The sequence below is a fragment of the Juglans regia genome, chromosome 16 (genome assembly GCF_001411555.2).
Source record: "Juglans regia cultivar Chandler chromosome 16, Walnut 2.0, whole genome shotgun sequence".
Lineage (NCBI taxonomy): Eukaryota > Viridiplantae > Streptophyta > Magnoliopsida > Fagales > Juglandaceae > Juglans > Juglans regia.
Window position 1 is genome coordinate 28,385,041 of NC_049916.1, and position 21,150 is coordinate 28,406,190.

At 38.8% G+C, this 21,150-nt stretch overlaps 2 protein-coding genes across 3 annotated transcripts; both read right to left on the minus strand.

The window, feature by feature from the left end:
• Positions 1-123: 123 nt before the first annotated feature.
• LOC109021685 (phosphoribosylamine--glycine ligase) lies at positions 124-3,764 on the minus strand. The gene is made up of 4 exons (XM_019004373.2): positions 3,296-3,764; positions 2,102-2,478; positions 1,287-1,817; positions 124-801 (listed from the first exon to the last, which is right to left on the minus strand). Exons 1-4 carry the CDS (start codon positions 3,567-3,569, stop codon positions 385-387), a joined length of 1,599 nt encoding a protein of 532 aa, XP_018859918.1. The 5' UTR covers positions 3,570-3,764; the 3' UTR covers positions 124-384.
• Positions 3,765-5,048: 1,284 nt separating this feature from the next.
• Positions 5,049-20,060, minus strand: LOC108983720 (shaggy-related protein kinase kappa). Of its 2 annotated transcripts, XM_035686363.1 has the most exons (14): positions 19,787-20,046; positions 18,316-18,555; positions 12,068-12,160; positions 11,909-11,968; positions 11,542-11,814; positions 10,432-10,506; positions 9,458-9,520; positions 9,156-9,212; positions 8,933-9,073; positions 8,786-8,836; positions 7,890-7,985; positions 6,699-6,782; positions 6,513-6,615; positions 5,049-5,473 (listed from the first exon to the last, which is right to left on the minus strand). In XM_035686363.1, the coding sequence occupies exons 2-14, from the start codon at positions 18,460-18,462 to the stop codon at positions 5,385-5,387; spliced, it is 1,332 nt and encodes a 443-aa protein (XP_035542256.1). In that variant the 5' UTR covers positions 18,463-18,555; positions 19,787-20,046; the 3' UTR covers positions 5,049-5,384. The 2 variants fall into 2 exon arrangements, with proteins under 2 accessions (XP_035542256.1, XP_018810999.1); XM_018955454.2 differs by lacking the exon at positions 9,458-9,520 and having other exon boundaries at positions 19,787-20,060.
• Between the last annotated feature and the right edge of the window lie 1,090 nt (positions 20,061-21,150).

Here is a 21,150-nt window from a genome sequence, read left to right on the forward strand (position 1 = left end):
TTTAAAAAAATTAAATTATTTATTATATTTTATGTGTAAATTTTAAAAAGTTGTAATGATGAGATGAGATGAATTGATATGAATTTTGAACGGCCTAAATCACAACAATCAAATATGCTCATCTTTTTTTTTTTTTTGGCTTACATATCTCTTCCCATTTTGGACGAGAAATCCTCAACTTAAATGCCATTCAATCCATGGATACAAAGCAGATGGGGGTCTCGTGACATGGAAGATCAGTAATAAGCTAAAACGGTCATGGCCCACAAGAGAACTCACATTTTCTCTCCTCTCTTTGGAAGATGTTGTTAATTTATACTATGAGCAATTTTTTTTTAAATATTCATCCATGCATGCTGTGTTACAATACAAAGCATTTGATTCTCACCCTTTTGTAGCAAATTGTTTCCGGGGAAGTGCCCTCCAACCAATATCCCGCCTGCAGAATCCTCCTGACCAGTTAATTTCATCAACAGCCTGGTAAGCTCGATCCCGTGCCTCTTCAAGATCTCTTCCTTTTGCGGTGACCCCAAGAACACGTCCCCCAACTGCAATGAAGTTACCCATCGAGTCTTGGCTTGTTCCTGCGTGGAATATCTTAACACACGAACTAACATGCTCTGCTTCTTCAAGGTTTCTAATCACAGTTCCCTTTTCATAGACCCCAGGGTAGCCCTTACTTGCCATCACTACCACCATGGCAAACCCTGGGGACCAGTTCAGGGATACTCCGCTTAGCTCTCCTCTACAGGCTGCAAGCAGAACTTGTGCCAGATCAGACTCCAACCGAACCATCAACACCTGCTTACCATTGTCGTCAGATAAGTCAGATAAGACCCACCCCCAAAAAAATAAAAGAAAACCAAAAGAAAAAATCAATATACTAGTTTAGACACCATGTAACACGCATATACACAGTCACACAAATTAAATAATAATTATTAGAGGACCAATAATATAGAGTGGATTGGGATATGCTACACCTATTTATGCTAATGTGTAGTCTTAGATCAACTCATGACACGACCAGCTCTTTCAAAATGCAAATCATAAAAGTTCATTGAAGATCAATTTTATCAAAGACTACTTAAAAGAAAAGCAAACTTCAACAACTTCCAAATGATAACAGCACCAAACCAAACTAAGCTGTGAAGTTAGATATTTGATAGTGAGTTTTGAAGGGAAAATAACTTATAATTGTGCTTCTTGAAGGTCAGTTGGGCCATTGGTATTTTGATTATTTGAAAGAACACATCATAAAATTAATTCAGAGTCTGTCAACTGACCTGACACTCTGGATCTCCAAAACGCACGTTGTACTCAATTAGCTTCGGTAAGCCAGACTTCTTCTCAATCATGAGCCCCGCATACAAAACCCCAACGAACTTGCACCCCTCTGCAGCCATTCCTTTTACAGTAGGGAGAATTATGGATTCCATGACCAATGACTGAAGTTCTCTTGTTAACATTGGTGCAGGGGAATATGCCCCCATCCCACCTGTATTGGGCCCTGTATCACCATCCCCAACTCGTTTATGGTCCTGAGCAGACTCTAGAGCAATCGCATTCTCTCCATCCACCAAGGCAAAAAAGGACACTTCTTCTCCTTCCAAATATTCTTCAACAATAACACGACAACCAGCAGAACCAAAAACACCCTTAACAAGCATTGAATCAACAGCATCATATGCTTCCTCCAAAGTCGTAGCAACAATAACTCCCTTTCCAGATGCCAATCCATCTGCTTTGATAACAATTGGGGACCCTTGCTCTTGAATGTATTGCTTTGCGGCAGATGGATCGGTAAATGTTTTGTACTGCACAATTAACTACTGAATTAGCAGCATTATTGTGTGAAAATTGTGACATGCTAATGAGAAAGCAAAGATTGTAAAGCTGCAAACTTCGCTTCCAAAAAAAGCCAAAATAAGTACACATAAAATTTAAAAGGGCAGATAGGAATGCTACTTAAAAGTAAGACCAAGAGTATAAGAAAACATCATAATGGAGTGTGAGACTATATGCAGCGAAGTTGTAACAATATCAATTGAAGAGATGGTATGAAGAAGTGCCTAAAACTAAGAAAAATGGGCAGACCAACCTTAGCAGTAGGAATTCCATACTTATCACACAAAATCTTCATGAAGTTCTTGGAACCTTCCAAGGCAGCAGCCTCTGCTGAAGGGCCAAAAGTAGGGATTCCAGCCTTAGATAGATCATTTGCAAGGCCTGAAATAAGAGGGGCCTCCGGTCCCACAACAACCAGTCCCACACCCCATTTGCAGCAGAAGGATATTACAGCAGAGCTGTCAAAGATATCAAGGTCTGAAATACAAGTGGCACTCCCCGAGTTGGAAATCCCAGCATTACCAGGCGCACAGAAGATTGCATCAACAGAGGAAGATCTCTGCAAGGCATAGCAAAGTGCATGTTCTCTTCCTCCTCCACCAATGACCAAAACCACCACCCTCTCTTCTTCTGCAGCATTTGTAAACATAGAGTGCCAGTGAATGACCACACAAAAAGGGTGCAAAGTTTTATACTTTCTAAATGGTTGTGACAACAACATACAAATTAACAAGATACGACATATTAAGGAAGCATAACGATCTTCAGATCTTCTAGAGGTGGTAAATGCAGAGGAGTAAACTTGTTCAAAATAATGACAAGATTTTGAAAATAACATCGCAGAGTTATCCTAGGAATCTAAAGAATACTTTTTGCTCTGGAAAAAAATATATGTTTTAAAAAAGAATCTAAAGAATACTAATCCAAAAACTATATGTTTTAAACCATTGCTTTGTATCTTCAATAATATCTAATAATTTGATGCATAAATTACTAGTCACTTAGTTGATGTACATGGCATTTTCCTTAACAATGAGCACTTAAGAAAACACATCCGAATATATCATTGCTTATTATTCCAATTTTTCAAACTATCCTGTAAAAAAATTCTCTACTGCTTTGATCAAGAATAATGCTAGGATCTTGTTGTTGTATTTTTAAATATGTTGTAATAATAAGTCACTAAAATGTGATAACAACAGCGACATGACCGTGAACAAGTGGTACCATTGCCTCAGAGAAAAAAAGACCACTATAAAGCTTGTTTTAAAAGAAAATTCAACTACAAATGGGCTTTGGACTCCAACAAAAAGTTTTGAAAAAACACATGTAATAGCTTACGATTACCAAAGCCAATCAACTATTCAAGCCGACCAAGAAAACACAGTAATTGTATTCGGAGAAAACAACAAATAAAACTATGTAGTAATTTGGTCGGTTTGCTGACCCTCTGCGTTGGTTACTATGGTCGGTTTGTCTCCTTCCATAGCAGCAACAGCTGAGTTGGTCGTCCCCAGGTCGATCCCCACGATCTTCTCGTTCACCACCTTAATCGAGCGCACCTTACCGGCGGTTCTGAGTCGGGGAAAAGACGCCGTACCGCGAAGCGTCTGGCCGAAGAAGAAGGCTTTGGAGGAGGAGAGATTGGGACGATTGGGTTTGCTCCGGAAGGAAGCGGTGGTATCGAGGAAGGTATGTATTTGGGCTGTGGAGGAAGCCATTGAGAAGGTATCCGAGGGTCAAAAACGAATGAGGGTTTCGGTTAGAGTATACGGGAGAGTGAGAGAGAAGACGAAGATAATGTCAAGGATCCGGCGGCTGGCATTCGGACAAGGGCATGAACCATAGAGCAGAGAAACGAAGAGTCAGTGTGCGTGCGTTTTGGGTGTCGAGTCTCGTCTGGGCAGTGTGCGTGCGTTTCTAATGACAGGCATGAATAAATATAGATATAAGTTACTAGTAGGTATATCTATTTTGTATATATGATGTGGCATCATCTAAATCACATATCTTTTCAAATAAGTGTTAGGAACAATCAACTAAAATCAACCACACAGTGAATGTAAAATATGCACTGCTATAATAGCTTCTCTCTAGCATTACTCTGGGGGCTGGGACATAGTGTGCGTGCGTTTTACATTATGTTTTAGGTGTTTATTGTTTGAAAAAATTATAATGATAAATTAAAATGAGTTAACATGAATTTAGATTCCAAACTAAGCTTAAAAAGACTGAGAAAGAAGGAAAGATCCTTTGGGTATTTTAGGATGAATTGTGATTCTCACGCGGATGGGAAAAGTAAAACAATAATAATAATAATAATTTTTTTTTCCTATAAATTATCCGTGTGAAAATCATTTTTGTGTTGTATCGATTATAAGTTTAATTAATTATTTCCTACTTTGAAAAAGAAATGAGTTTTTGTCAAGCAACGCACATGTAAATGACTTCTAATTACCATAGAAAAAAATGACATCTAATTAAGTATGTACATAAAATAAAATGGAAAAAAACCAAAAATGGTAATCCTATTATATTCTAAAATAAATGACCTTGAAGTGTGTGCAAGAATATCCTTTGGCATTATTTTATCTTTCATTTTGTAATTATTTTTTTCCCTCTCGAGCTACATAATAGACAGACAGCCATGCTGGTGAGCCATGAATCATGATTAATGGCAAATGCAACAAAGGCGTTTCTTTTTCTTTCATTTTTATATTGATAATTCATTCCCCAATCTATTCTTTGATACGGGTTCTCAGTCACAACATCACCTTCATAATCTTTTCTTATTTTTTCCTCCTTTCCTTCTATGACGGAAGATTATAAAGAATAACGACTTTTGGATTTGTGAGAATTTTGGCATGGTTTACATCACGCATTTGTATTGATTATTATAATACAAGAATTGTAGAAAGAAAATGAAAAACAAACAAAAGCATATGAAGATGATAACTCATCCAACAAGAAAAAGAAAAGAAAGAGACATATAACAGCTAGAATTTGGTATTCACCCACCATTTTAACTACATTTTATAACACTACCATTTGATTTCAAATTTTCTAAGATTTTTGTGCGAAACATTGCTTGGAAATGTGCTCACAAACTAGCCGTGGACTGCTACCATTTGTTTCACAAACAAATCTTCATCAGTCATCAGCATGCATAATCTAAATGGCGAACAAAGGAACCGACGAGCTCGAGAAGAAGAGTGGCTAGAAGAATAACATTGTAGCACAGGGTATATACATAATACACATATGCTGACACTTTCGTCTCACTAAATTCCTCTGCAAGAAGGGTCACAACAAATATACATGAAATTATATCGGTCTTGGAATTAAAACTCAAAAGCACCTCCATCAGCAACAAGCAAACTCAAAGCCTCAGGTTTCCTATATTGTCCTAGGAACTCCTTTGCAACTTTCTCACAGGGCACATAAATAAGAAGGGCGACGGAATTGGCAGATGCCAATAAAAGACTCTATGTAAAGTGAAAATAGCGAGCAGAAGTGAGAAAGATACATAACAGTAGCTACGTGTGCAAAGCCATAAACAAATTCTGCTTCCGAGAGTGTTCTGGAATTAGTTTATTGATGATATCAGGTGGTATGCCTGAGAGCTCTGCAATAAGAACAAAAGAAAAGCATTGAGAGGGATGATAAGATAGGGCAGAACCAAACCGAAATATTAACAATAGGTTTCAAGAACGCATTCACGAGTACTACAACATAGAGCTTTTAGACATGTAGTCCTATTTTGTAAAATTTGGTAAAAATGTGATGTGTATTTTGTTTCCCACTAAAATTTATCTATTGACTTGTCTTTTTTTTTTTCTCTCCAATTAGGTAGAACAATGCATGGCATAAAGTAGGAAAAATAGAAAAATACAGCTCCTTTTTCTTTTCAAATAATGTAGCTCCGTTTATTTCATAATAAATTTTTCAGTTGTTGATAACATATATAATCCATAAATGACATCTGATTTGATAGGTTTAAAAAATTTAAAGAGATCCCTTTCCTCAAGAAAAACGCAAGCATTCTTGTAAAAGTTCACTTCTGAAACATGATTTTAGAAGAGCATGCTTCGCATGGTAATAATGTATGGTTCATGGAAGAAGAGCATCTATGCCTCAAGTTGATACCATTTTCCTACTCTGTTCAGAGCTATCACTTGCATCAAGTATGCAGTTTTATGACCGGATTTTCTATCCCCAGATACAAGGGAGAGAAATGCATTACAGAAAAAACAATAATAAGCCAAACTTCTACTAAAACCCTAATGAACACACAAAGGGGAAAGGAATTAGTAATGCAAGATAAAAAAGCAAAACGCTAATTCAGTATTTATGTTTCTACCACCCAATCTCTTTTTCCCTAAAGTGAGCCATTTTTTAATCTACTTCCTTTTATTATTTCTTTTTAAATCATAAATTACGATAATGCTGTTTTCAGGCTTGTATGTTGGTGAATTGCCTCAACTAAAGCTTTTGCTTTGATAATACTAAAGAAGAATCAAGCAACTTTTTCCTTCAATATTATTCTCAATTCATCATAATGGTGAATTTTAGCATTTACTACGCAGAGAAGGAATTTAAATTTTCTTCACAGAAAACACAGTGGCACTATGATGGCATGATGTGCTTATTTATTTGGTATTTACCCTGGGATTTAAAATTAAATAGAGGAGGAAGAGGACGGCCATTAGGAAGACGTGTGTTCGGGTCCCTCAGCTCATCGAAGAAAGGGTGAATGCAAGCTTCCAACTGCAGTACCACAACATAAAAAGCATGAGCACTGAACAATACTTTCTGACCAAGGGGAAAGAAAACAATAGAAATTTACTTACAGCAGTGCATCGCAAATTGGGAGAGTACTGAAAAAATCTACAAACAAGGTCCACCGCTTCCGGGGGTAAACGTTTTTGGAAGACCTGTTGGAGGCGAATGATGTCAGTCCAGATTTCTTTGGTGTCCATAAATGCTGATTGCTTACTAGATTCACATAATAAGTGAAACAATAGAAACAAAATTGTAACAAGCAATGCCCATACAGGGATATAACAATGGGACTATTTGAAGGTAAATAAAGAAAAAAGAAAATAAGGGGAAAAGAGAAAACAGTCAAACACTATCTAAAACTATAGTTAAATGCTGTGACCCAAAAGGCAAATTTGGTCATACACTCTCCGTGCCATGGCTCACTTAGGATCAGCATCATGTGGTATAAGTTATTTAGAAATTAGACCCTCTGTCAATTTTTCCGTTCATCATCATTAATTGAAAACACATGACCCATCACAAGCTGCCATGTGCAAAACTTAATTTAAAAAAAAAAAAATTAAAACGCTTTAAAAGAAATTAAAAAAAGTAAAAATTATAATAAAAAAACAGTTTTTTAGTAGAAAAATAGAAAATAATATTATAAACAAAGTTGAGGATGGGTACCACAAGGGTGGCTAGAACCAGCTGACCCTTGTGCGATGGTGCCTGGACACCTCCACATGCGTCAAGGCCAACCTGGCCTCCACTGGCCATTTCTATTTTCTAGCCACCACCGGGTGGCCATCCTGAACATTTTTTTTTTTTAGCATAGGGAGTGTATCCCCATGGCAATGAGCAAGCCCCATTATGCTACCTCTTAGACTTCTCAACAGGTGCAGCCCGCCTTCTATACACTTGTTCTTTCTGTTTTACCAATTATACCACACTTAATTACCCACAAACCACGCACAGTGGCAATTCAGAATAATTGAAACTGAGACCTCTGGTTCCTGAGCCAGAGCCCGGCACAATTGTACCACCTGTAAAGGTTTCCCAGTCACTTTTTACATATGTAGGATCTCAGTCATACAAAACATCCTGAACTTGCCAGACATGTCCACTCCAGTATATAATGTCTGCTCTTGAGACTTTAATCAATAAAACATACTCCAACTATTGTGAAACTTCGTTCACAATAAAAGCACCAACAGATGAAGACAACTGATGACATTGTGGGCATGGTATGAGTAGGGAAAAGGGAAAGAAAATGGACATACCTTGTGCCAGGGATGAGGCTTTATCTGGGGGAACTTAAATTCTGTATAATTTGGATTCATGCACTTTATCTCCTCCCTGGTTGGAGTTCCCAAAACCTTATACAAAAATTTTAAATCCACGAAATGATTATTTAACACTTTCTTAGAGGTTCTTGATATACTTGACAGCAGCCAATTTTTTTTTTTTTTTATTAGTAATACTTGACAGCAGCAAAATTACATTAAAAAGATAAATAATATGTGATGGATCATAGGAAAACAAGTGATTTGGAACCTTTTTTTTAACAACAAAAGAGTCTATTCTATAGACTCACAATGGTGAAAGCAATTGTACTCATTTCCTGTTTCCGTTTGCCAAAAAACAAAAGGTGAAAACTATTCCGCTAAAATTGCAAGATTTTACATCAGTGCACAACAGTCATCCACAAGTTTTGTTAAAACAAAAAGTATCTAGAGACCAAAAAAAAAAAAATTAGACTTTCTGTAAGTCTACTTTCCTAGTCCCTAGCTTGTATTTAGGTGTTTTTGCTTGTATACTTCTTGTGTACTTGGGCTATGCCTATTTACTTGCGTTAATAAAATCTCTTATTACTTATATAAAAAAAAAAAGACTTACAGAGTCAATCCGAGGATAACCAAATTCAACCAAAATATAAAGTCAAAAGAAATATTCAAAACTCAAAGCCGTTCCTCCTCCACCTCTTCCTTCTTTTTTCCTTGTGCCTTTTTTTTTTTTTTTTTGAAAAGTTTGGAAACTTTATATTGAATAGTAGTCAACATCTGCATCCTTAAACATTCATGTAGATGCTGAAGAGTGGCCAAAGTCTTCTTCTAAAATAATCGTAGTAAAAAAGAACATTCATGTACACAGGTGGAAAATAATAGAATAAGTTCACCTTAATGATCTCAACCAGTTGGTCAACTCCACTTTCACCAGGAAACAAAGGCTGAAAGAAAAGTTGGATTAAAAACATTAATGGCAGATTATTCAAGGGAATGGTAAACAGGGCCTCGTATACATACAGATTCAAGTATCAACCCACCTGTCCGAGAAGTAATTCAGCCATCACACAGCCTGTAGACCATATATCTATAGCAGTTGTGTACTCAGTGGCACCAAATATGAGCTCTGGAGCGCGATAATATCTTGAACAGATGTAAGAAACATTGGGTTCTCCTTTCACCTGATAAAATGCAAATGGGACTAAACTCAAGCAAATAAACAAGAAGCAACCACCATTGGCAAGAGTGACAAGAAAAATTTACCAACACTTTTGCACTCCCAAAATCACAAAGTTTCAGTTGATGCGTATGGGGATTGACCTGGACAGCAAACAATTAGCATTCAAGTGTGAACAACAAAAGGAAAAGATTTATCCTGAAATGAATATTTCAAAGTCACCAAGAGACATCTCATTCGATACTCATGAAATGCAGCTAAGTATATAACTGAACTCATAGTTGGTAATATAGGAAATAATCATATTCCTCAAAAGCCAAGTTGACCAAAAGAAGGTTTAGAGTCAACCAAGTCCATAGAAAAAGAAAACTCTAATATCTGCCAGTACCCTCCTTGCCTTCAGCAACATGAGCGGCTCTTGCTTCAACCATTTCAAAAGCGCATTTAGAGCCTGTATTTGTCGGTAGCATTTCGACTATAGTGTGAGAAATCAAAACTCAAGCATGAGATTATCAAATATTCTGAGAGAACACAACTTTATAACTATAACATAGGTTCTGAAGGAAATTCCTCAAACGATCATCTCTGAGGGATGTTTCAGGGATGGGGGGCTTGATTACTAGTGAAATAGCCACTTCTGAAATGAAAAGCAACCGACAGCGCTGAACAGAGGCATAATTTTCATCAAGTGAAAAGGTGTTGATGGTTTTGGGAAAGGTGTGTGGGGTCAAGGGGAGATTGCACACCGATATGTGTGGCACACAGACGATTAATGGTCAATTGACTCAATTTGAAACTATTTTAGCATAACAGGAAAGCAGGATCACCATGCCAGCAATTCCATGTAAAAGATTCCAAGGAAGAGGACAAGATCAATGAGTGCATATGAGCTTAGAAAATTATGGACATTATATTCATGAGACACATATAAAGAGGCACTGTTTGCATGCTTATATACATACAGGTACTAATTTGCATATAAACGTATCCCAACAAAGAAGCCATATAAACTCCTTAGGCTATAATCATTAAGGTAGCATGTGATCGTGACATGTCCATATTATCCCTACAGCACTTCTCGGCATTTATATAGGATTGTCAATAATGTCTCCAGATATGCTAAAGATTAGACCAAAACAATACATCCCAAGAGGACTTGAAAATGCTAGTAGTCAACGAATGGTGGGATTAAGCAGCCTTAGTCAGAAACCCATGGAATTAGTATAACAGCTATTGTGCATTCACATGAGTTTTTTTTTTTTTAATATATAAAAAGGCTAGCATCCATGCAACTCAATGCAGTCACATCCAAAATGAGTCTCAAGATACAAACACTGAATTTTTCAGAAAGAAGAATCTTACTAGTAAGTTTTGAGGCTTGATGTCACGGTGACATATACCGATACAATTGTGTATATAGGCAAGCGCCCTGCAGATCTGCACCCAGATCAGTTAAATAATATTAGGTTTTTTTTATAGGTAAACAAAAAATTTATTGATAATGAGAAGCCAATAAAACCGTGAACTCCCTGTCCCCCCTCGGGGGCTCAAAAAACCCAATAAACCCAATTCTTAAGAGGGAAGAAATGCCATTTGAACTAACGCTCATTGGCTACATGACATTTGTATTTACAACAAACAAATCTAATGTCTCTTAAAAAAATCTCTCCTATGACATAAAGCAAGAGAACAAGCAATTACAAGATTCCTTTGAAACTCTAGAAACATTAGACTACACACAGAACGGAGAGAGGGGGGAGGAGACTTGTGTACGGACAACACAACATGGCAGTAAGGTTGGTCGTTGCAAAAAACAAAATCTCTAATAACCTTAAACTGACTATGTTTAGTAATATATCCCAAATTGAATACAGAAGGTGATAAATGGGATCTCACATTGCTTGAGAGGAAGAAATTACTTCCTTATTATGATTCAAGAGGACTCCAACTGTAACTTTGATTAGTCCTTTTGGAGTATAAACCCGAATGTGGCTTGAACTTTCAGTTGGTCGTTCCATGTTTGCCATTTTCATCTAGGATATATACACCACTTACACCTAGTTTTAGAAACTATAGCCATAGAGTACAACAAATGCTTTAGTGATAAGAAAACGTCCCCAAAAAAAAAAAAAAATCCATAACCGCCAGTTTTCAACAAAAGGTTATGGCATCATTTGAAAGATTAGCTTTTACATTCAAGAACCCTTACTTGTGGTTTTGCTATGTTAGACATCCCTGCTTTCACAAGCACCATAAAAGATGTCACTTCATACTATAAAAGGTTATGCTTCAACAAAATAACTGTTCTACTTCATATCATAAAATTGCAGCAGGGATATTTTGTAACGAAGGCAAAATCCATGCAATTAAAGCTTTGGTTGTTGGAAACAAGATCAAAAAATTTTAGAGATAACAATAGAAAAAATTTACCAAAACAATAAGAACAGTGGAATAGAAAAAAATCTCATGTACCTGGTAGGTATAAAGTTTAACGTATATTAAGGGCATTCGTTGGTTGATTCTGCTATAGTTTCTTGCAATACGGTTAACTGTTTCAGGGACAAATTCAAGTACAAGATTCAAGTAAAGCTCTTCTTTGTCTGTAGTTGAAAAGAAACAATGTTTAAGGGCAACAATATTTGGATGATCCAACATCTGCATTATCTGTAACTCCCTATTTTTATAGCGCTTGTCTTGGAGAACCTTCTTTATAGCAACAATCTCTCCAGTTTCTCTACATTTTGCCTGCTCAAAGACGACATAATTATTTCAAAAATGCGGAATACCATCAAAATGAGAAAAATGCAGATTAACAACAGTATACTACAGCATAACTTACTTGGAAAACGACACCGAAAGAACCAGTTCCAACCACATGTTCTGCAATATAACTGACTGTCTGTCAATGCAAGTACAGCATGTGGAAAATGTAAGATAATCTCAACTGATCACATCACTGCATTAAGTTTTCAAAATCAATGAATAGATTTATTCCAACCTGCCGAGATTGACCATTTCGACCACCAATGGTGGTTCGTATTACATGTCCCGTTTCAGCACCTACACCATCAATTATATCTGGTTCACTATCCTGCAACAGATTAAACAGTAAAGAATAGCAGCAGGCACAGCAACTAATAAATTTTTTTTTTGATAGGTAAACGGTAGTATTAATAAGGATAGGCCTAGCCCAAGTACATAAGAAGATATACAATAGATAAGACCTATCTAGGTCGCTATAGAAGAAAGAAAATCATGTACATTTAGGCCATTAAAATCTACAGCTATCACCCAAAGAAATAAGGTGCGAAAAAATAAAGCTCGAAGCTCCTCTAATGTCCGCTCGTTACACTCTCACCATATGCACCACATAATGCAGGTAGGGACCATCTTCCACAAAGCTTTGATTTGTGGAGCACCACCCAGCATCACCCAACTAGCTAATAACTCAACCACTATGGCAGGCATCACCCAGTTTAACCCTATTCGACTAAACACTTCGCTCCACACGGCTCTCGCTATCTTACAATGTAGCAAGAGATGATCCATTGTCTCGCCAGTTTTCTATCACATACAACATCAATCTGAGATAATTACCCGGCGCTTTCACAGATTATCGGTAGTCAAAATCTTACCCAAGGCTGTTGTCCAAGAGAAGAAGAGTGCTTTGGGAGGCGCCTTATTCCTCCACAAACTTCTCCATGGGAAATGAGTATTTGGTAGAAGTGTAAGGGACTTATAAAAGGAGCGAATCGAGAAGTACCATTACCTGCAAGTGACCACCATAACTTATCTTCCCCCAATCCATTCAGCTTCATAGAATACACTAAGCTGAAAAAAAAAAGCCTCAAAACTGTCTATTTTCCAATCTTGAGCTGCTCTACTAAAAGTGACATTCCATTGGACTTAGTCCCCTTAACGAACCATGAGATCCGCCACTGAAGTTTCTTGATCACATGCCACTTGGAAAACGGATGGGAAATAGTCCTTTAGAGCCTCCTCTCCACACCAAATGTCCCTCCAAAATTTTATACAAGTACCCTCCCCCACCATAAATTTTGTATGGCGAGTAAAGCCCCCCCCCCCCCACCCTCTTTTTATTTGCTTCCGAACCCCCACACCATAGGACCCATTCCCCTCTCTAGTACACCAACCCCCCCATAGACTGCCATGTTTGCAATCTACTACTAATTTCCAGAGAGTTTCCGGTTCCATATTGTATCTCCAAAGCCATTTCCCAAGAAGTGTCCGATTAAACGTTCAAGTTCTTTATCCCAACCCACCTGACGGAATTGGCCTGCATACCTTGTCCCAGCTGACTAGGTGAAACTTGAAATCATCCCCCATCCCACACCATAAGAAATCACGATAGAGTTTTTCGATCCGTGCCGCCATACAAGCTGGAATTGGAAATACAAACAAAAAGTAAGTTGTTAAGTTAGAGAGGGTACTTTTGATAAGAGTAACCTGGCCTCCTTTCGACAAATATAATATCTTCCACCCTGCCAATCTTCGTTCTATTTTCTCATAATTGTGTCCCAAATAGAAAAAGCCCGTGATGCAGCCCCCAACGGTAATCCCAAATATGTTATAGGAAAAGAAGCAACCTTACTCCCGAGTGTGCTAACCAATTGCTGAGTAGTACTGACGTTCCCAACTGACATTAATTCTGATTTATCAAAGTTCACTCTCAAACCTAACGCTGCTTCGAAGCAAAGAAGAAGCGCCTTCAGTGCCCTAAGTTGGTCTTGCTCTACCTCGTAGAAAATAAGAATATCATCTACAAATAGTAAGTGTGAAACCGAGATAAGGCTCATGTTCGGATCACCCACTGAAAATCCAACCATAAAACCGTTGCTAACCATAGCCGATAGCATCCTACTCAGTGCCTCCATGATGACAACAAAAAGAAGAGGGGACAGGGGATCTCCTTGTCTTAGGCCTCGAGAGCTATTAAAGAAACTCTCTGGGTTGCTATTGATCAGAACTGAGAATCTTGCCGTTAAAATACACCATCTGATCCACAAACACCATTTCTCTCCAAAGCTACATCTCTTTAATAAATAAAGGAGAAAGTCCCAATTTACATGATTATACGCTTTTTCCATGTCTAGCTTACAGATAATCCCTGCAATACCAGACTTTAATCTACTATCCAGAAATTCATTGGCTATTAGGACTGAATCCAGGATTTGGCGACCCCTTACAAAAGCATTTTGTGGCTTTGAGATTATCTTACCTATGACCACCCCTAGCCTATTTGCAAGCATCTTGGAAATGATTTTGTAAACCCCGTTTATGATGCTAATGGGCGTAAAGTCCTTCACTTCCGATACTCCTATCTTCTTCGGGATCAAAGCAATAAAAGTAACATTAAGGCATTGTTTGCATTCGAAACTCACCTCAACTCATCTCATCCTATCATTACAACTTTCCCAAATTCCCACACAAAATATAATAAATAATTCAACTTTTATTTTACTATTCACAAACCATCTCAACCCATCTCAACCCATCTTTGAATCCAAACGACTCCTAAGACTTTGCTTGAACTTCCCAGCCAAGAATAACTCCTAGAACACATTCATAATATCCCCTTTCACTACCTCCCAACATGTTTGGAAAAAGCCCATCGAAAATCTGTCTGGACCTGGTACTTTATCTTTCACAAAATCAAAACCAAGTCCATCTAATTTTGGCCTCCAACCCTCACCTTCTGTAAATAAATGTTCAAAGAAACTCACCACATGCTCCCAGATCACAAGAGCCTCCATGCATTCTCTACCATTAATTTTCAGCATCTCAATGGTATTATTTCTCATGTGAGAATTAGCCACTCTATGGAAGAATTTTGTGCTTCGATCCCCTTCTTTCAACCAAAGTGCTCTTGACTTTTGTCGCAAAGAGATCTTCTCTAGAGATAATACTCTTTCCAACTCTGAGACTAGCTCGGTCTTACGTGAGACTTCCTCTGAGGTGAGGACTCTATCTTCAGTAATCCTCTCAAGATTCTCTCCCATCATGGCTTGCTTTAGCTCCCCTATGTCACCAAATATTTGAGAATTCCAAAGTTTTAAATCATTCTTTAAAACTTTTAGTTTGCCTGCAAGAATATGAGAGGGGGTACCATGAAACTGATAAGATGACCACCAAAGCCTTACCCTGTCCATGAAGCCTTCGCTTTTAAGTCACATGTTTTCGAACTTAAAATAGTGATGACCTCCTTGAATACCACCTCCATCTAGCAAAATGGGAAAATAGTCCGAGAAGAGACGCGACAATCTCTTCTGACATACCTCCAGATAATGACTTTCTCAATCCGGCAATATTAGGAATCTGTCCAGCCGAGACCACGTCTAACTATTAGACCAGGTAAAAGGACCACCTATTAATGGGAGATCCACCAGGTTCAAATAAAAAATGCACTCTGAAAAATCTGCCATGGTTGGGCATATACGACTGTCCCCATATCTTTCTTTTTTTTTTTTTTTTTTTTTATGTCGGGGAACCTCTCCAAGGCAGGGCCCTTTGGACCCACTCCTACAGAGTAAATCCTGGTCCCGTGCACCGCACCCTCGGAAGTTTCTCTACATGGAACTGGTTAAATCGCTAGCTTTTCACCAGGAGGTGTGGCCCCAAAGAATTGTTTGCACCCATGAGGTGTTGAAGCTTGGACCTTGAAGGAAGTGATACCCCAAGACCAAGGCCTTCACCACTTGAGCCAACCCCTTGGGGTTTACTGTCCCCAGATCTCTCACTAGGGAACCTTAGTACGTTAAAATCACCACCTATGCACCAAGGGAGATCCCACCAGCTATATATTCCAGCAAGTTCTTCCCACAAATGCCTTCTGATGTTGTCAACATTTGGTCCATATATACCTGCAAACGCCTACAAGAAATTATCCTCCACCATCTTAAAGGAACAAGCCACTGTGTATTCCCCTACAAACTCCTCCATTTTCTCTACCACCCTTTTATCCCATATTACAAAAATACCACCCAATGCCCCATTTGAAGCCAAATAAACCCAATCTGGATACGGGCAGCTCCACACACTTCTCACTAGTTTTCTGGTCACCCATTTCAACTTAGTTTCTTGTAAACAAACAATGTCCGCCTTCCATTCCCGAAGCAAATTTTTTATGCGAAGGCGCTTATTACCCTAATTCAGCCCACACACGTTCCATGATACTATTTTCGGCTTCATAAAGAAACCACAGTACCCTTCCCTTTGGACCTATCTCGGCTTGAGCTACCCTTATTCAAAGACCAATTAAGTCTCTTAAGCTCCCTCTGTTTCTTGGATCCAGTTTTCTTGGACTGAAAATGATCCACCTCAATGGCTGTGAGAAGGGTCATAAACTGTTCTTCGTAACCCACACACTCCATTCCCACCACGTGTTGAATGTCCTTTACTTTTTTGAGCACCCAATCAGAGATCTCAAACTCATTTGGTAACAGACAGTTCAGTGTGAATGGTTCCCTGTCCCCACCATCTCCCTCCCCCACGACACTATCCTCCATGAAATCCAAACTTCTCTCGCCCCCACCTTCCGATAACACCTCATTAAGCTCAAACACAGTAGATGAAACCTCCATCTGGGAAGGTGTTGATTCCATGTTAAGGATCGGAATTTTCTGTGTAGGACTCGGGGAAAAAAAATTTTGATGGCATTACTGTATCTTCTTCCTCTATGCGCGACAATAGGATCTACTCCACCACTGTCACCGGGTTCACCGCCTTGGTGACGGAAAGCATCCCAAAATGCTTCGACACTCGAGTCTGTGCCACCCCCTGGCTGGAAAGCCATCCGTCAAGTTGTCGTTCAGTCCAGAGGGCAACAGTGTGCACAACTATCTCTCCGCTGGTACCACCTCACGTTGCTTGGCACAGGTGCTGTCGGAAACCAACTCAGGTGTAGCCGGCGTACCGATCGCGACCATCAAAACCACCTCCGATGGCGTGGTCTGGATCTCGCCGGTTGATGGGCCTGCCTCACCAGGGCCCCGTCTTCTCCAAACGTGACCAGGGCCAACCCCTGTTATGTCTGTGTTTTGGCCCATGGGTTGAGGCCCGTTACGTCAACCCAAGTCCATCTTGGCCTTTCCTCTATATATTGAAGCTTTACTAAGTGTAAAGGTTTCCTCGGCCCTATTAGTTGGCCCAAATGAGCCCATGCCGCCTACTCTTTTTCTTCAGCCAATTCACTATCTACACAGCCCAAGCCCACCTTCTGATTCTCCTCAATGCACATTAAAACACATTCCATCCTTTCCTGCAGAAAATCCATATGCTTTTTCATTTCCAGCAGAGCAGAGTACACGCCAACCTCTAGTCGACAACGCAGCTACCACCACCATATTGCCTTTGCACAGTGCCTCCTCTCAGACTAATAGGCATGTCAGACCTTCCCTCCTTCTGTTGGAGGACCTCTCTATACGACCGCTTGTTGGATTGGTTCACTGCCACCATCTCCACCGACGGCACTTGAACTGCCCCTCCTCTATTGCGACCCACAAAGCCACCCTCTCTACCAGCCTCCCTCAGTGCATCCACCATCTTCCTCCATCCCTTGTCATCCCTCTCCTTTAAAATGAAGATGAAATTTCTTCTACCACCACCTTCATACTCCACTAGAGCCATGTAACCACCCCATGAGTTAGAACATCTCTGTGCAATGAACCCTCTATCTCCCTCACGATGAGCCATATAGAACTCTTTTCCTCCTCCCATCAAACAATCCTCTAAGGGTTTGGCAAACTAGAATGTCGTGGACCTCCCCAGCCTTATTTCCTTCACAACTCTCCAGCTCCTCTCAGTGATGAGCAAATTTTTTCCATCCCTCGTGAACTCAAAAGCTTTTGATTCTATAACTATCTGGTTTTGGAATCCCATTTTACAATTCCAGTCAAATAGTAACCTCGCTGTTAAACGCCCCCAGCCACCATTCCAAATGTTATGCGTACGGAGAGAAAATAGAGAGAGAAAATACTAATAGACAGACTGACAGCAACTACTAAATTAATCTCAAAATTTTTTTATAGCTTGCAGAAAAGAACCAATAAATTCTCCAATGGTGTGAAGTGGCATTGCAAACATCAAACTTTTTCATTACCACTTTGCCAGCATGTTGCTAATTGCAGCAGATTTTTAAAAGGAATAAAAGCAAACTATTGGATACTTGCAAGAATTGACAAGTAACTTTAAATACCAAAACATAAATGACTTTTTATAGAAGCTTACTCTGTCCTCATCATGGTCAACATTGTCCCTCAGTCTCATCTCGAGCATCTCTCTCCCCAGCCAGTCAACTGAACTAGATGAACCCTTGAAGCCATTAACAGACCTGGAACTGCCTACTCCACCATTTCCTAGGCTGGCAGATGCCATAAATGTGCCTGGTAAATAGTAAAGATGCTAGTATGTGCTACCCTCGTAATGCTCTGGTGTTCTGCCTCCCATACCATCCAAGCACCTTTCTTCCTACAAGAATTAATTGCAAGATTTTAAAGCCACAAACAGATGTGAAACAGATGTTAAGCATAAAAACACGGTAGATACATGTAATTATGTTCATTATTGACAGCTCTAAATATGTGAATCGATCCTGTCCCAAATTACTTCATCTAATTTAAAATCCAGACAAAATATGCTTTATTTTTCCTGATAAGTGAACAATATGGTAGAATCATGTTAAACAGAAATGAAAAGTGCAAAGCAACTCATTATTGTCAACAGAAGGCTAAACCATAAAAAATAATTAACATTTACAACCGTCTGACAAGGATCCAACAATCACATAATCATGTGAACACATTAGCAATCACCTATCATACAACCATATCAGTGTGTTATCATGGAAGAGGCATAGGACTGTGAAAATATGGTATCATTATCAGAATTTTTCTTTCTTATGCATCAAAAGTATATGTGATCACCATAAAATACTATTAAAGAGGAAAACATAAAGAAAGTATTCTCCTTTCCTCCTTATACATGTAACGGTGAAGGTTATGCATCAATAATGATGCAGCTAAGCCCCGAAGATGGAAGAGGAGGATGAAACCAAGTAAGAAATGCATAATGGCAGGAAGCTTGCAAAAAAAAAAAAAAAAAAAAAAACGCAGCAATTTTACGAATCCTTATTATGAACATGCTATAATTTTTCCATGTTACAATTTCAGAGCTCATAACCAACACATCCGATTAAAGAATAAAAAGGCAATGGTTACAAAACGCTGCGACAGCTCAATTACATACTAAATTACATACCCTACAGCAAGCGCAGCTCCAAGCATGAAGCACGTGGATAAACAGATAAACAAAGACAGACAAACAATTGAGTCGTTTAGATAGAATAATCACACTTGGTTCTTACAATTTGCATCACCACATTACCAAACACAAAAGCTTTGTCAGTTCCTATCGGACTTGCAGTGAGATTTATGGCATAGTCTAACAAGAAGATTTTTGAAGCCAGATTAAGATTTAAAAAAACAAATCGTAATCGCAAGAAAATCGACCAGATCTAGACCTAAAAATCGTGCCAACCAAATCAACAATGAGATTTCCCAAGAAAAAGCATCAAACACTCAAAACTCAGGTCCTATTTTCCAAATATCCGTAAAAATTTTCCCTGATTCGACACGAAATTATATAAAGAACCAGGAAGATGGCTGTACAAGGAATTAAATTAGTTCCATTGCATACTGACCTGCAAGCGTCTCGGAGCGAAGAATTGGAATCGGAGCTCGGGCATGTTTTTTTTTTTTGAACTTGGAAGATTTTTCGATGTCAAATTCTGAATAAAGTTTTCTTGTAATTTTCGTTTTTGTTTTTCCTCACACACTCCAAAACTATAAAAGAGTGTCAGTATGGGAAGAGAAGAAACAAGAATAGTACTGCAAAATTGGGCATTGCTGTTTTCAATGGCTTTTCTTTTACGGTTTCTCTGTCAAACGCTTACTTCAGTTCCAAAAGAAATACGCGAGTGAGTTACAATATAAGCATGCTTATTAGACGATCTCAGAAAGGATATTCAAGTAATTTCATTAAATGCCGTTTTCCTTTATCGTGGAACTGTTAATCATGAATGATTAACTTTGCTAATGATGAATGATTAGCTTTGCTCCAAAAAATCTCAATGCCAACAAATTTTGAATTATTAATCAAAATCTTACGTTAAGGATATTTATGGTTGTAAAGGAATCAGTCAGTCTGTTCAATAGTCCGCTCGATATTTGCTTGATTAAACTCGAATTGAACTCGACTTATAAAAAAAAAAAAAAAAAATTTATTTGTGAAAACAAATACCCACTTGATTTATAAATAACATATATCTAATAAAATTAAACTCAACTCGACTAAAACTAGTTAAGGCATGCTCGTTTATAGGGGTGAAAACCAACTGTATCGGTGCGATTTTGGAGTAAAACCGACGCCAACCGATAGTTTATTTTTGGGAGAGGAAACCGGCCGAAACCGATCGATGGGGAGAAAAACACCGGCCGTCTCGACACCGGCAATTCTCTGGCGGTTCACGGTCGGTTCATCGACGAGTTTCGTCTGAGAGAGTAGAGAGAGAGAGAGTGTCGCAGAGGAGAGAGAGCAGGGATGACAGACTGCGATGCGTCACTGGGAAGAAGACGCCCGAGGAAGAAGACGACCTAATTTCAAAACAACGCCGTTTGGTCTAAACCAAACGGCGTCGTTCTACTTAATTTTTTTTTAATACGTTAAGAATAAAACGACGCCGTTTAGTTTAATACCAAACGGCGTCGTTTCAGTTATGTTAAAACACAACTGCAGACTTAAAACGACGCCGTTTCACTTAAACTTAAGTGGAACGGCGTCGTTTTGAATACAGAATATATAAAAAAAAATAACATTTCTTTAATCGGCCGGTTCAGCGGTTTGAACCAGGTTCGAACCGACGCCGAACCGGCCGATATCGGTTTATACTATTTTCTGCCGCACGCCGACCGGTTCTTCATCGGTTTTGGCCGGTTCCGGGCTCCGGCGGCCGGTCTGAGTCGGTCTAGGTCGGTTTATCGGTTTTTTGTACAGCCCTACTCGTTT

Bases quoted from the DNA above. Each gene is read 5' to 3' on its own strand.
- LOC109021685 (XM_019004373.2), bottom strand. From the start codon at position 3,569: ATGGCTTCCTCCACAGCCCAAATACATACCTTCCTCGATACCACCGCT. The intron at 1,818-2,101 runs GTTGGTCTGCCC...TTAATTGTGCAG, and splicing joins ATGGAATTCCTACTGCTAAG to TACAAAACATTTACCGATCC. The intron at 802-1,286 runs GTCAGTTGACAG...AATGGTAAGCAG, and splicing joins TTGGAGATCCAGAGTGTCAG to GTGTTGATGGTTCGGTTGGA.
- LOC108983720 (XM_035686363.1), bottom strand. From the start codon at position 18,462: ATGGCATCTGCCAGCCTAGGAAATGGTGGAGTAGGCAGTTCCAGGTCT. The intron at 9,521-10,431 runs GTAAGATTCTTC...CGACAAATACAG, and splicing joins TCAAGCCTCAAAACTTACTA to GCTCTAAATGCGCTTTTGAA. The intron at 5,474-6,512 runs GTAAATACCAAA...TTCTTATTGCAG, and splicing joins ATTTAATTTTAAATCCCAGG to AGCTCTCAGGCATACCACCT.